This window comes from Cyprinus carpio, chromosome B3 (genome assembly GCF_018340385.1).
Source record: "Cyprinus carpio isolate SPL01 chromosome B3, ASM1834038v1, whole genome shotgun sequence".
NCBI classification, from domain to species: domain Eukaryota; kingdom Metazoa; phylum Chordata; class Actinopteri; order Cypriniformes; family Cyprinidae; genus Cyprinus; species Cyprinus carpio.
Genome location: NC_056599.1, coordinates 29,213,086 through 29,228,867, shown reverse-complemented (window position 1 = coordinate 29,228,867; position 15,782 = coordinate 29,213,086). Strand labels below are relative to the sequence as shown.

The 15,782-nt window shown below is 36.6% G+C and overlaps 1 protein-coding gene across 1 annotated transcript in view; it reads right to left on the bottom strand.

Annotated features, from left to right (window-relative positions):
* The window catches only part of LOC109057647 (E3 ubiquitin-protein ligase SMURF2-like), a 53,744-nt gene that overhangs the window by 29,707 nt on the left and 8,255 nt on the right, over positions 1-15,782 (bottom strand). Inside the window, exons 2-3 of the mRNA XM_042720633.1 lie at positions 2,338-2,376; positions 897-1,005 (exon numbers count right to left, since the gene is read on the bottom strand). Coding sequence (XP_042576567.1) covers positions 897-1,005; positions 2,338-2,376 — 148 coding nt within the window. The remainder of the gene's footprint in view (positions 1-896; positions 1,006-2,337; positions 2,377-15,782) is intronic.

Genomic DNA, 15,782 nt, shown 5'->3' with positions numbered 1-15,782 from the left:
CACAGATAGAGCCGTCGACTCCAGAGGAGGTGACCTAAATCCTCAAAGCCTGAAGGATGCTGGGAGCTTTACTGATGGGCTACACTGATGAAGATATTGGAAGAAATCGTACACCGCCGGTTCAAGAAAAACCCCAGGGCTTATTTGAAAGTGCATGTTAATGGGTTTGTTCACCCCCAAATTTTTTATTTTAGCATCGTTTAAACACCGTCATGACATTCATGATTTTCTTTCTTTGGGTGAACACGTTATTTTGAACGGAAATGAAAGATATTTTGAAAAAAATGTTACAATAAATTGGACATTTTAATGTTGAGCTTAAACGAGGGAAAAAAAACGCACCATAAAAGTGGTCGACACAAACTATGTTCGTTGGCGATTTTCCCCACCATCGCAGAATTCAAATCTCAACTGCGTAAATTCAATCATACTGTGTGAAGACCAGTCATGCCAGGTTTGCACGTCAGTAATGCACAGCGACACTGGTTCCTGAGTATGACATGCATAATATACAGAAAAATGCAAAAGAAATGTTGAGGTTACAGGAGGATGAAGTGAATCAGTTTTGTTTTTTCTTACAGTTAGCTAACATATTGTTTCAGAAGACTTGAAATACTTTACACAAGTCATATGAAAAACTTCTATAGTGTGTTTTTTCTTTTCTGTTGATTGGCAAATGAAATGAAATGATTTCTAAGAAATCTCTAAGAGTCAAATAAGTGGACAGATGACCATGTGCTTCGAAACGAGATCTGCTTCTGAGTGGTGGTCTTCTTGCTTCTGGTTTCTGAACATTATTGTCTCAGGTTTAAGCTGAGCTGGGATCAGTGCAAAGGGAATCAAGGTGTGACACTGGCTGTGTGTTTGAATGCAATCAGACCAGGAAGAGCTCTTACAGGTCATAGTGCTGGTTCCATTTGGGGTCCAGCGTGTTCCTCACTGTGTCTGTCGAGTGGCACTGCCCTGAACCGTCCACCACCACCTTAGCGAAGGGGTCTGGCAGTCCTGCAAAATACACAAACAACGTTTAGTGAGACTTCTGAGCAGGAATTATAGACAGCACTGAATACAAAATAATAGTCCAAAAATAATAAAACTCCAAATACTACAGATGCACTAATACAGGAGACATTTGTTCGATTCCTGTGTTACTGCCACACAATAATATATACTATTTACTGTGCATTCGGAAAGTATTAAGGTCCCTTCATTTTTTTGAAAATGTACATTTGAAGTTTTTTAATGTTCTGATTTATTTGTTATCACAATGATAGAGGAGTAGTAGTAATTTATTTTTATTGCCATATCAGCATCTCAGGCTATCCAAACTGAGTTTCAATAATACAAGGGTTACATAAAAACAAAGCAAACAAAAAAATATTTTCTGCTAAAATTTAAATTAAAGAAATTAAATAAATGTAATTAATACTACTATTCTACTTAAAATCATTAGTTTTAGAAAGTATTTTTCCGGCATTAACACTGTCTGGTGGTCATTTAATATTAACATTCATTCAAATTAGCAAACATCACAACATACACTTTAAAAAAAATAAAACCAATCATTACATTTTACAATACACAAACAAATACAAAAATAAAACAAAACCACTTTTTACCTTTTACTATGTATCATTTTATTTTTTATGAGACAAGGTAATCTAGTAGCAGGGGCAACAATAATAAAACCATAACACCCACAAACACAACAAACAAAAATACCCAAAATATTTACTCTCCCTCCTATCCCTTATATTTCTAATAATGTTAATAGGTATTGTTTTTCCTCTCCCTTTTATGTCTTATATTGTTATTTGTGATTATGAATTCAATTGCAGGCTGAGCAGGAAGGGAAAGACATGCATGCAGGTTTACAAACAAGAGCAGAGGGATTGTAGTCTTAATGTAACCACACACAGTCTGGTAAACCTCATTCCTCTACCAGCTTCACATTTTTGCTACTCTCTTTTTGGCTTTCTCCTCTTTTTCATCAGTTTTGCCTGGTACCTGTCTCTCTTCCCTCCTCCCAACACCGTCTGTCTCTCTCTTTGATATCTGATCAGCGATTCAGATGTGGGCTTGGTTGTTTGTGTTTTTAGGGTAGAGAGAGTAGAGGCGAGTATACATGTGTCAACCAATGGTTGCTTTGTCTCCCCAAACTGACCCACATTTCTGGCGTCTCGTGGGGGAAGAGCACTTATCTCTCTCTGCACACTTTTAACAGATGAGCCTCTGCTAAAACACTGCGCTGAGATATGCTGACAGGAATAGAGCGCTCTCGCAGTTCACTCGATTTCAGAAACACATTTTCAGTATTTATGAAGGTTGGATACTTACGGAAGAAGTCTTTCTTCACCAGGTTCTTTGCACACAGAACTGCAGAGAGAAAAGGGGAGGAAAAAAACATTGTTATTTGGACGTTTGGATCAAAATAGATATTTGCCAAACATGTAAATCACAACAGTGATTTCTGTTATAAAACAGAGTTTTGAAACAGAATGCAATTTTTATTGTTTTCCAGTAAAAATCTCAACATCCTTAAAACAAGATTGATTAAATTAAATGGCTAATTATTATAATTTTTTTTTTACAGAATATATCTTTTGAATTAAGCTATTATTTTTAATATATTTTTATAATTAATTCATATCCCCTTGATAATTTAATAAAAAAAAAGTATTTATTAATTATTTATCCTTAAAATGAGACAACAATTTACTAATGTGATACAATTAACCGAATTCAAGACATTCTCTGAAAACAAATACTAGCATCTTAACATCTTATGCAATTTTTCTTATCAAGTAAATGTATTTATGAGTACGTGGTGATTTAGGTCTCATACTGGTAGATATGTTTTAATTTCCAAGTTCTGTATTTTTAGGATCTCAAAGTGTTTTCAACCGCAGAGAAAATGTTTAAAAAATCGCGGCTAGATCAAGCTCACAATGTATTAGAGATGCAAAGTAATAATAAAAAAAAACCTCTGATCCACATCCCACTGCTGGCCTACATTCAGCTTAATAACTTGAGTAAAAAAAAAAGAAAAAGAAAAACTAAAGTTCTTCTGACTTCAAACTGGTCTAAACTGTCAGTTAACACAAGAAATTTCAGCTTAAAGGCACAATATGTAAGTTTTCACCGCTAGAGGGCGCATATTCAAAATAAACAAAGAAAGAAGCAAAGTTGTAGTTTGATGAGGCGTGACTGAGTGTGGAATCATGGGAGTTTTGGTCTTCATCCTCACAGCTGATGCAATCCGACGGGACTCAGGCGCAAATCACGTTCATGGATGAGCTAATGTCTTAAAGATATATTAACGTAATAGTATGAAGCAGGGTGAGGCTGAAAGCCTAATAAAATGCATAACATATTAAAGCGTCTTTGGTGTTCGGAAATCGGGGGTGTATGACATCATTGGCAGGCGACACAATGACCAGGGACGAGCCACTATTTAAAATGGCTATTTCTCTGAATTTAAACATTCTTCGAAACATTTCAAACTTTTCCAAAACTGGAAAACGAAAAACATCAATAAAAAACCCAACATCAAAAAAAAACCACACAATATAGATCAAACAAACAACATTCTCGTCTGAAATACTTTTAAAACTACATTTCATGACACGATAACAGTAATATTTTGAAAATTATCTGAATAAACGGTGGTTGAAATCACAATGCTGCATGAACTCAACTGGCAGAAGCCCCTCCCATGACGCGAATTTGCGTCTGTTGTGAAGCGAATGAAGCGACTAAACTAAAAATGTTCAAGCGTCCAACTACGTGCGAATGGCGCAATTTATCATGAGCAATTAAATACCCAATATCAACCAATATGTATGCAATATTGATCAATCAAAAAAAGTACCAGAGGAAAATGAGCATGAACAATTAAATACCCAATATCAACCGATATGTATGCGATATTGATCAATCAAAAAAAGTACCAGAAAATAAATATCACTAATACAAAACAAGAGAGAGATTGAGGGTGTTATATATAGAGAAAGAAAAAAGAAAACAAAGGCAGACAGACATTCGATTGAGATGAAAACCTGAAAAGCGAGGACAGACTGCACCAGAAAATGCGACGACAGGAATGAAGGGCGACCAGAGAGCAGGGGCACAACATTTGAGGTATTCACACAAAAACTGCAGCAGTTCGCCCCTCCAGATGTAAGAAAGCTGAGACGGTAAGAATAACTGGAATGTGTGGAGGAGGTTAAAGGGCCGAAAAAATGTTGATGTGCAGGTGAGCTGCAGACTTTACTTAGCAAATCCAAACAGCCTCGGAAACACCCCCATACTGAGACTGCTATTGATTCTGTCTGCGGCACAGCCACAGCTGTTCCTCAACTCACACACCTCAGCACACACATACATATATATACAGTCAATATTAATTTGAAAAAAAGAAATAAAGAGTAATAAAATGAATTTATTGAGCCAGTGTGTCAGGAAAAGCAAAGAGAGTTGTGTGACGGGTTCGAACAGTTGCAGCAGGTGATGATAGGGACGGTCTGAGTCCAGGAGAAGGGAGGGAGATGGCGAGAGAAAGAGGAGAGGGAGGGATCGGATAAAAAGGAAACATGCTTGCTTCGCAGTCGGGGAAGAATTTCTCTCTGCAAACATCCCTGGGAATGTTTAACGTTCCAGTGAAACCCACCTCATCATTCCACCATCTGGAATGTATCTCCCTCTCTCTCTGTATGGAAGTCTCACTCACACACACACACACACACACACACACACACACACACACTCAGCCTTCAACACCTCGTCTGCACTCAACTCTATCAATTATTAACATTAAGTGTCAGTGTCTGTATCATAGAGGAATTCAAAGAACTAGTAACTGAGCATTTAGGAACGAGTGAAAAATTCGCATAAACTATGAGTGAAAACAACTGAATTATGAGCACAGTAGAAGTTAGCATGTGTAGCAACTGCCCTTCTAATAGATTTGGAGTGGACACTATACTTAAAGGAACTGCAGAAAATTCTCTTTACACTCAAGACAGAGATAAGTTTCTTCATCGGAACAGATTTGGAGAAATGTAGCATTACATAGGGGCCTATGAAATCCATTTTATTTTTAAATTCCGTTTAATTTTTTCCAAATTCCGTTTTTATTTTTCTGGATTCTGTTTTTTTTCCGTTTTAATTTTTCTTGATTCTTAATAGCTAAATTACATTTTATTAATCAAAAAGCATGTCTTATTGATTAAAATCATGAAAGTTGTACATTTTCACATCAATTTATTAAAGTTTAACAAAAATTACATGTTTAGGGCCCCGTGAAATGTTTTATTTTTCTCACCATATTTTTTATAGTTTCCAAATTCTGTGTTTTAGTATGTCTAATTATTTGAATCCATAAAACAACTTAATTTATTAACTTAATTTTTTCCCCCTCACAAATTCTGTGTTGTGTATTTAAATTTTTCTGGTTATCAAAAAAAGGCATAAAACATTAATTTCATTTATCTTTTAATTACTGAAAATTAAGCAAACTTTACTTTTTGGCAAACAAAGGGGATTTACTATTAAAATTAAAACATGGAATAAATGTTGTGTGATTCTTCCTTAAAAAATACAGTTTGTTTCAGTTTAGTAGTAGCAGTAGTAGTAGTAGTAGGCTATGTACACTCTACTGGAAAACAGCAATCGGCACAATGTCTTCAAATCAAACCGGACTTTTATTTTGACGGGTTGCTGTGAATACCTTTACAGTTCTGTGTATGTGATATGATGTTAGTTTTACTCAAATCAAATGCTAATGAAGTGACTCTCAGAGCAGTTCTGGAGATGTTGTTCATGTGTTTATGTCCTCATTTAGTGAGACCGACGTGTGCTTCAGTATGCGTGTAGTAAATGAAATTAACAGTACGCCATTCATTAACAGAGACATGCAGGATTCATATTTAAATTGACTTTTGCTGCTTAATATTTACAGATACTAGTCCATATCACGATTTTTTTTAAGTGTAGGGACCTACTTTTGATTACTTCATTCAAAATTTGACAAATTCTGTGACATTCCGTGTTAAACTGTGAATTCTGTTTTTATGACTGGATTCTTTGCTTGAAGAAGTGTTATTATGGATCAAGTACTTGCGATGGATTTTTTTTCTTACACAGCTTTTCACTTCACAAGATGCTAACTGATGGACTGGAGTCATGTGGATTATTTGTGGATTATTGTGATGTTTTCACATGGGGCAACTGATGTAGTCTTAAATTTCCCCAAAGCAAAGTTCAGCAAATTTTCATTTTTGGGCTGAGAGGAAGTAAGTACAGTACTTTCTTAATTTACGTGATGCATGTTTTCTGAAAGTTTTTAGTCCACTCCAAATTTTGGAAACATCTTTCAAAGTTTTGTTGACTGAGCAATCAATACTCATTTACACAACTAAAGTATATTTATCTGCCATAACCTCATTTTCATTTGCATTTAGCTCAAGGCAACATGAAGTGATTTTACTTCATAATCTGATTTCCAAGAGAAACAGGATGTTTAACAAAACAAATGAACTACAATGCTATTTGAATGGATGCTGAAAAGTGGATGCAACATAAAGGGGAGAATTTCTATATTAAATAAAAAAATAAATGTTTAATGTAAAAGCTTGGTGATGTCATCTGTAAGGAAAGAAATTTAAGCGACCGAGCAAGTTACAATAAATTTTAATTAATCACTCTGAATTTTTTATTTTTACAGTAAGACCAAGACTTAAGCAAAGTCTGTATTTAAGCAAATATGTAAATAATTCTAATTCAATTTTGACTATAAATATGGCATCTCATTTTACTAAAGTCATTAACTAATTGAAGAGGTTCCTAAATCAGGAACAATGCCAAATTCACTGAGTGAAATGCACTCAAGCAGTTAATGCCGCAGCTAAGAAAGTCACAGTACTACTTGATAAAGCACCGCTCCTCGTGGTCTGCAGTGACAGATCAATATTTCTGAGAGATATAGTGAACTGGCAGTGTGTAATGCAGCCAATCTTCATTCCTACGTATGAGTTTCAGCAGTCAGACTGGGAGTCAATCACAAAGTGAAATTCTGACGCATCTGTCCACCGAGCAACAGCATCTGCCATAGCACAGATGTTCATTTGTGAATGGAGTGATTCACGGCCACTAACACACACTTATCAATTCATCAGACATTAAACATCAATGTGTGAGCTCATATAAATAGACATGACATCACTGTACTGGCAGCCAACTTCAGATAAAAACCTGGTTTGGATTCTGTCAATGTTTATCTGCTTCCTGTCTTAAAAGTAAACTAAAAAAAGGTTTAACTGGTTTCTGTGACGCTCGTGAAATTTGTGACACTAGTTTAGTGCATCAGATAACATCAGCTACTCGAAACCAAACACACAGAACGCTTGACAGCAATGCTTTGCCTACTGAGAGTCAGACACAAAGAAGCTGTTATGCTATTTTTAGGAACTTTAAAGCTAAATTTTTAACAGTGCCTGAACAAATGTATTACTTTTTTTTTTTTTTTTTTTTTAAAAGGTAAAAATTTAGCATTAAGGGGTTCGTTTGGCATTGTAATAAGGGTTGCAAAGGGGTGGAAAATGTCCGGTAAATTTCTGGAAATGTTCAAAAAAATCCCTGGAAGATTCAATAAAAATCCTGGAAAGTTTCCAAAATTTCTGGAATGCTTCAGAAATTAACTGGAAATTTTCTACCTTTTTACAACCCTACTTGTAATACTGCCAAATATTCATTATAAGCTACTATTTCAAAACATTCTAAATGTACAAATAAAAAGTGTTGTTTCTAAATTGTTACATTTCCCAATTAACATATTCAAAAGATGCCTTACAAGGCATAATTAATACATTAAATCCACTTTTATAATGCATTATACAAAAAGGGTTTTTATAAAGTGTTACCGTAACTTTATTCAGGTTTGCCACAAAATCTGATTAATTTATTACTTCAGACTAATGAATTTACATGATTTCGTCAGTGATTTGCAAAGACAGGATAAGCATTTTTTTTATAGCGAAACTAGAAATATTTAAAATAAATTTCAATGAGACTTAACAATATGGTTCAGCTTGTCAACATGAGTTAATGCATTAAGTATCTAAATAATATCAATAACAACAAATGAAATTAAAGCATTCATTACTTAATTATTAAATTCAATTTTTATATATATATATATATATATATACAATGACCCAGTTTTAACATTTTAAATTGTACAAATTAATATTATTAAATAAACATGAATTAAAAAACAAAAAGTTTATTAAGTGACAGATCTTTTGCTTAAGTATAATACATGGACAGTTATAATGACGCTTGCCTTACCAAACACCATTAAAAAAGGTCAGTTTTTTTGTCAATTAATATATGCATGGAAATGTATCACAAAACACGGTAAAGAGCTAACACACAGTGATAAAACTGAGCTGCAGTTTCTGGTTTCCCACAGCTCTTAGATAGATGATTAGGGTACTCGATGTAACTGACTCCCTGAATAAGACAAAAAAAGCCATTTTCAGATGCATTTTCAACTTTGCAGGAGTCAGACTGCTCTATTTGTTCTCCTTGGTCTCACTGTGTGTGGCTTTGTGTGTGTGTTTAGCTCCAGAGGGCAAGATAGTAGCTAATTTAGGCCGTGGAAGCAAAAAGTTGCGGCCTGTGGGTGGCAGAGAGCAGTCTGATACCAGGAAAAGGAAGTGACACGGTCAGAACCAGCAGCCATCACTCTGCCCTTTTCAAGGAGTCTGGAAGAGCTCGACAAAGCGGCCTCAACGTGTATCTGTGTCTATCACAAACACCTTCTTTGCATCAAGAATGGCTGGAAGATAAAGATAGGACTGCAATGTTATTCGTAGAGCTCAATGGAGAGACACAGAGAGTGAGAAAACCCCCAGAAAGCACTGATTAAACGAAGAAACAAATGTGCACAGATCTACATCGAGAAACGGTGTGAAAATAGCTGAGGCGCACAAGAGCTGTGAAGGTCTCGAAGGACTTCTGGAAAAGTAAGGACTTTCTAAAGGGCTTCGTTCCCACAGAAGATGAGCTTCCAGCTCTACAGGATGCATACATTATCAGTCCCATGACACGTGGCCCTTTTCTTCCATTCTGCTTTTCTTTTTCTGTGTCACGTTCATGCATTCTTGTTCTATGAATCACACGCAGACTCTGTAAGTGGCGAAAGGACTGCTTTTTTGTTTTATCATCTTTCAAGTAGTCTAAAAATGAGACAAAAGCAAACGTGAGAAGGAAAACCAATTTATCGAATCCCAATTTAGCAAAACCAAAAAGGCAGTCTAGATACGTAACCATCATGCTGCGAGAGAGAAACTCTCTATGTACCTCCTCGTCTAAACTATTCAAACACAACTGAAAAACAGGACGTACTCCACGGTTTTGACTTTAACCCAGATACCAAGGAGCTCAAAATAGCATTGAATTTTAGATGCTATCGCTGTTCGTGTCTGGTGCAGTGGACGCCTCGTGAATGACTAGGCAATTTCCTGACAAGTCGATCACGTCTTTCTTTGGAAAAAGAAGACAATATAGTAAATCACACGTACAGGGCAGCACATCAATATTTTACTGGTCATGCTGGGAGCCTTGTGTCATGCTTTCCATGAATACATGTACAAAAACAAGAGAGAAGAAAAGAGGAGAGGTGAAGTGGATATGATTGGACCCGTCAGTTAAGCAAAAAGACAAATATTAGCTGTCAAAAACACTTTTGTACACCGTCAAAACACGGCAACTATGGCACAATGGTCATTGTTCTTGGCTAATCCCGATTCCCAGACGTTTGGTGAAGAGAATTCGCCATACTACAATCCACCAAATCCCCCTCCTTTGAGAAGTGTTCCCCAAAGGTTTACAAAGCTCAACTACTAACAAGCTCAATTGGTTTAGTGTGATGTAAGATTGCCCTTAACATCTGTTTGATGAAAACCGCTCTTCCATCAATTGACGTTCAACTACAGGGACAAAAAGATGGACTGTCTCCAACAGAGAGCAACTAAAAGAAAATGGAAGGCCTGATATATGTATTTCTTTGTCTACCATGGTATGACGGTGTCAAATAATACCGAAAACATTAAACTCAAGTCTAATTTCCATCCAAACAGCTCGGAAACAATAACAAAAAACAATGATGGTGACAAGTCATCAACCACCAATGGACTGGAAAGAAGTCTTTCCCCAAAGAACTTTAATGGATGGGAAAGGACACAAGGAATTGTGGGAAAAACTGGGGGTTGACAAAAATGGGGTTAGTGGTTAAATAATGGAAAAGCTGCATCATGGTACACAATACTTGAGAGGAAGTGGGGGTGTGAGAGAAAAGGAGCTGAAAAACCAAACACTGTTCAGATAATTAATGCTTTGGGATATAATAAATCCGAGATGAAACAATAACCCTTATGTATGCATGTATGTAATATATATATGTAGCCTATATCTGTGTGTGTGTCCCTAGCATACAGCTAACAAACATGGGCTAAAAGCCACAAAGCTCTTATTTTGTTTTCATGGGATCTTTTGTGGTGGAACAAAATGGTTGTCTAACTAAAAGTGTGCCTACTGCCGAGTTCATACTGCACGATTTTCAAACTCGACGGCTCGCTGTTGTTTTCTCACTGCGTGACTATCTAGGGGAAGCATTCAGTTGCTGCTGTGTTCACATTGCACGATGGATCTGTGATAGGAGTTTCACTTTGCATGACTTCACAATTAAAAGAATCGCCGACAGCTCTGTCTGCTCGGCAAACTATGTACAAAACACACACGAGAAGTGATAAGGAAATAACGTGAGAACCCGTGTGTGTCAGACAAAAAAAAAAAAAGGGAGGGAGGGAGGAGTTATAGACCAGAATATATATATATATATATATATATATATATTCTGGTCTATAACTCCTCCCTCACCTTCCCTCTGCCCTGTATCTTGGTCTCTCATTGGCTGTAGGTCATCGCAGATGTAGTTTTCAGTCAGAAATCATCGCTGACAGCTCCAGATATTTAGCATGCCAAATATTTTGCGGGCGTCAGCAATTCCCTCAGATCGCGTCTTTGATAATTCACACTGCATGTTTGTCACTCGTGTAAACGAGCACCGATTTGCCTCCGATTTTGGGCATTTGTCGGCGATTTCGCAAAACCTGTCGGCGAGTGAAAAATCGGGCTAAAATTGTGCAGTGTGAACTCGGCATTACTGAAAGCTCTGCTCATGAGTTCATCCTTGACTTTCTCAATGTATAATCCAGTCACTCCAAACAGGCTGAGGCATCTCACTGGAATGCAGGCCTCCTTCCTCCCCGTCTCCCTCTCTCTCTCACACCGCTTCCCTTCACACTATCTGCGGACCGGCCCAGCCTTGCCCTGCCCGTCTGCAGCCATGTTTTGTCTTCAGCTCTAAGGCCGCACGCTCTTGTTCGCAGCATTGTTCATCTGTAAACAAAAGGCTTCCTTTCTCTCCGCCACTCCTTCCTACTTCGCTTCTTAAAACAGTACAGGAAAGACGACGGAGGAAAGGAGAGAAGGGTGGAGAGGTCGTCTCGTTGTTAGTGGAGAGCTAGGTGTAATCTCAGATTCGCTTCCTGCTACAGCACTCTCCGGTTTCCCTCCTTTCGTGATTTTCATGAGTAAGGAAGGATTTAGTTGAACTTTCTCACTCACTGGATTGGTATCTCATTCATTAGGGCCGCTTCTTGGCATCCTGTTTGGCCGAGCTCACATCTGAGTCAAGATGTGCGCTTATCAACGGAGAACGCTGTGACCAATCGAGATACTGCTACCATAAGTGCTACAGGAGGCGCAAAGACATTATCGGATTGGATCGGAGTCATGGAATCCATTTTCCACCGCCTTCTTTACAATGCCAAAGGTCAGTCTCTTAGTCAGATGTCTGAGAGACCACTTAGTCTCAAACTGAACACCACATAAGACTGAAAGAAAACACAAGAGACTTAAGGACCATCAGTGGCTCTCCCAGGATTGCTCTGTGGTTTCCATCTCAGACTGTGAATCATTTCTTTCAGGTTGCACATCAAGGGATTGGCCAACGCTGATACTGAAAACTTGCTTGAAGGAGAACATCTTCACCTTTAGTAAATAATTCACCTGGTGGAAAAGTGTCTGAATCAAGTGCATTTACCTTTGACAAGTCAATCAAAACTATAATTCACTGATTAAGTGACAAAAAAGCAGAAACACACCATAAAATGTGGTTTAACTGTAGAGAACTACATCAAAATTACAAATTACAGTCACAAATAGGTTGACTGCAAAAATATAACCTTCCTGCAATGCTTCTGAATCACCACTGCAAAAATAAATGAATAATTAAAAAGTTATTTTAGTCATAAATGTAAGTTTGTAATTTGAATCGAATGTGACAAGATAAATGACCATGTTTTCAACTGAGCTGACAAAATGAAAAGTACAACCAGTGTGTGACTCATGAACAAATGAGTCCTATGAACCAGTTCTGTTTAGTGAATGAAAAACATGTAGCGCAACCACAGTAGTACTAATCAAAAAAAAAAACCAACCAAACAAATTTCTACCAAAAAAATATATAATAACAAAACAAACCAAGCTATCTCTTAATAAAAAAAAAAATAATATTCTCAACAAAAAAAGTCCAGTCCAGTTCATGTAAAAAGGATGGTTCTTTTTAATGAATCACTCAAAAAGACTTACAAGTTTGCTTTAAAATTAATTGCTTAATTTTAAGATGGACAGTAATGAAAACTTGCAGGAAGTGCAGTAAGTGTGTGTGGACAAAGAAATTACTACAAGAAAAAAAAATTAAACTATATTAGATTTGATCGAGCATTTTAAAAACAAGAAAAGTCTGCCTGATCAATAAAACTAAAAAGTTACCATTGCTCCATCTTCAAATCATAAAAAAATCATAATTGACAAGCATGTGGTTGCTTTCGGCAAAAAATAAAAAAAATAAAATAAACACACAGATTGTCTTAAAGGGTAACATTTACACTTTAGTTGAAGCGAAACCTCCAGCAACAAGATTTCAATGAACCAAAACATTCTGGGAGGAGTACACAAGAAAATCTGAAAAACAAATATCTGCCCGATTGTTCACACTCAGGTTGAATGAAAGTTTAAGTATAGTTACCTTATGATTAACTTGATGACCCATATTAATGAAGGTATGTGAGATGTTTCATCTAATCACAGCAGGAAGGATTTCATCAAATTGAACACTAAATCCTTTACCCAACCCACAGCAATGCCCTTTGGCTGCCGATGCAGTATTAATGAAAAACAAACTGCTTTGGAGACAATATCAACCACAACAATGAGAAGAGGCCTATCTCTTCTCCTGAGGTACGTGGCTCCAAGATGTGAGGGGGAAACCCAAAGATCTGGGCCATATAACCCAGACCTTTAACACTTCAACAAAAAGGAAAAACCACTATGAGCAGACATGGTGAACCGGTGGAGGAAGCTCTGGGGTAGTGGGCTTAGACTAAACAACACAGACCTCAGGAAGCCTGGACGACTGCCTAGGTGCACTTGGAGCTGCTACAGGTAAACATTAAGATCTGTTTTCGAACGGGACCACCGCTGTGTGTGGCTCTGCCGACGGACCCCGAATTTACCTTTGAGTAGATACTTCATGTCTCATCTGCTTAAACGCCGCTGAAGTGAGAAGTTAAAAACAGCTTAATAATGAGATGTGGTTTGCATCACTTTTACACAATCTTAACGATTTATGAAAATATTAATTATGAACACAAATAATACATAATTAGCTAAAAATCTAAAAAAGCTAGACCAGAAAACAGCTCGCATATTCTAAAACAACTACAATGCGAAAAATGACTTTTCAAAGTTGTAAATAAAACTAATTATTGGGATATGTTTTACAAGAAACTTGCAACATTAAACATTTAATTCAATGTGCTACTTGCCCTTTCTTCATTTCACACACACACAAAAAATAGTTGGATTGTCCAGCAGGAAAGGGTTAATAAAATCTACTCTGTCAAATTAAGACTTGTATTTTAGTCCACTGTCATTTATCAATTTAATTCCCACTAGAGAGCAACCCTGGCGTGCTTTTCCAACTGTAAACCATAAACCACCTCTATCTGATCAACACAGCAGTATGTTCCCATCCGCATCACCCATAAACAGCATGTAGTTATTTTCCTAACAATCCATCAAGTGTCCTCTATAAACAGCACTGGTCTTAAAGATCCACTGAATCCAATAATTTTTATGAATGACCAATATTTGCCAATTTTAAACTATGACCATTGGACAATAACCACACAAGAACCACTGAATCCAATGAAAGACCAGTAGAAGAACATCATATCGACCATAAAGGACCAATATTTGGCTATTTTAAACTGTGAGTATTGGTCGATAATCAAACTACTGAGGGGACAAGATGGTTAGCTCACCCAGCAACTAAACAATACATTTTTCTTCATCAGTATTTTTGTCTTGTTTTCAAGTAAAAATATCTTAAAACAAGATAAACTGACTTAAAAACCTGTATAAGATATTGCTTTCAAAGAACATCTTTATATATTTTATAGTCCATTAGCAAATACATTTTATTCTTGTTCTAAGTGCAAATCTAACAAAATTTAACAGACACATAACTAAACAAACATATTAACATGACTAGTTACTTGACATTTAGCTACTGATGACATGGGTGGAACTCACAAAACCTGTCTAGATTAAGTCTACGTCACCCCAGAATTACACTGAAAAAAAAAACAATTATACTATACTTAAAGGAAACAACTGGCAAATTATTCCCAAAACAAAAAGTACAATTTGTAAATGGGGTAAGAAAATACACTTAAATCATGATATGTCCTCTAAAAACGAGTCTTAATATCCAATACAATTTAAAATTGAAATCCCCGAAGGTTGAAATAGGAAATTAGGCTAATATTATCAGACAAATCACTAATGTGTCCCCCAACACAGCTGTAGGTCTTAATACAAGATGAGAAACAGACATTTAGGCTGGTTGAGGTGAGCAGCAGGGATGCACCGATGTATCGGTCAGCGATATTTATCGGACAATTTTTGATTATTTTAAAGCCATCGTCATATCAGAAATAGCATGAAAAGGACTGATACTGATGGTTTATTAATTAACTGCATGGAGAAAACGTCTGTTGTCTGTTGCATAATCCAACATTTTTCTCTGGGCAAAATAATTAAATACTTGCCAAGACAAAATAAAATCTGCACAAAACATAGTTTGTCAGACAGCATAGTTCTGCCATATGCAAATGTGAAACGCCCGCGCTCAGTTGTAAATTCATCATAGGTAAGTCGCAATGGCAATGCCCCGGAGTTAGTTTATCTTAGGATATGTCACGAACCACCAAGCATTATTCAAACAAATAAATAAAAACAAATGCAGTGTAACATTCAACATATTGTGTGTTTGAAACCAGCAAACATGGCATGATTCACATCACGCACCTGCAGCATTTCTGTGAACAGAGAAAATGGAATAAAACTATATAGGCTACATAAAAAGGAATATATAGGCCTATAAACAAAATATGTTTTACTTAAATCATTAACACATAAACAAAACGAAAGAAAAATGTTTGCCGAGTTTGGATCATCATAACGTGCTCCGAAGTTCACAGAAAGGAAAGCCGTTTTCTTTATTTTGCAAAAGCTGTACAGTTTTGAATCTCATCAGCGACTCACAGGCACATACAACATATTTTTGCTAATCTGGCATCACAGCCTGT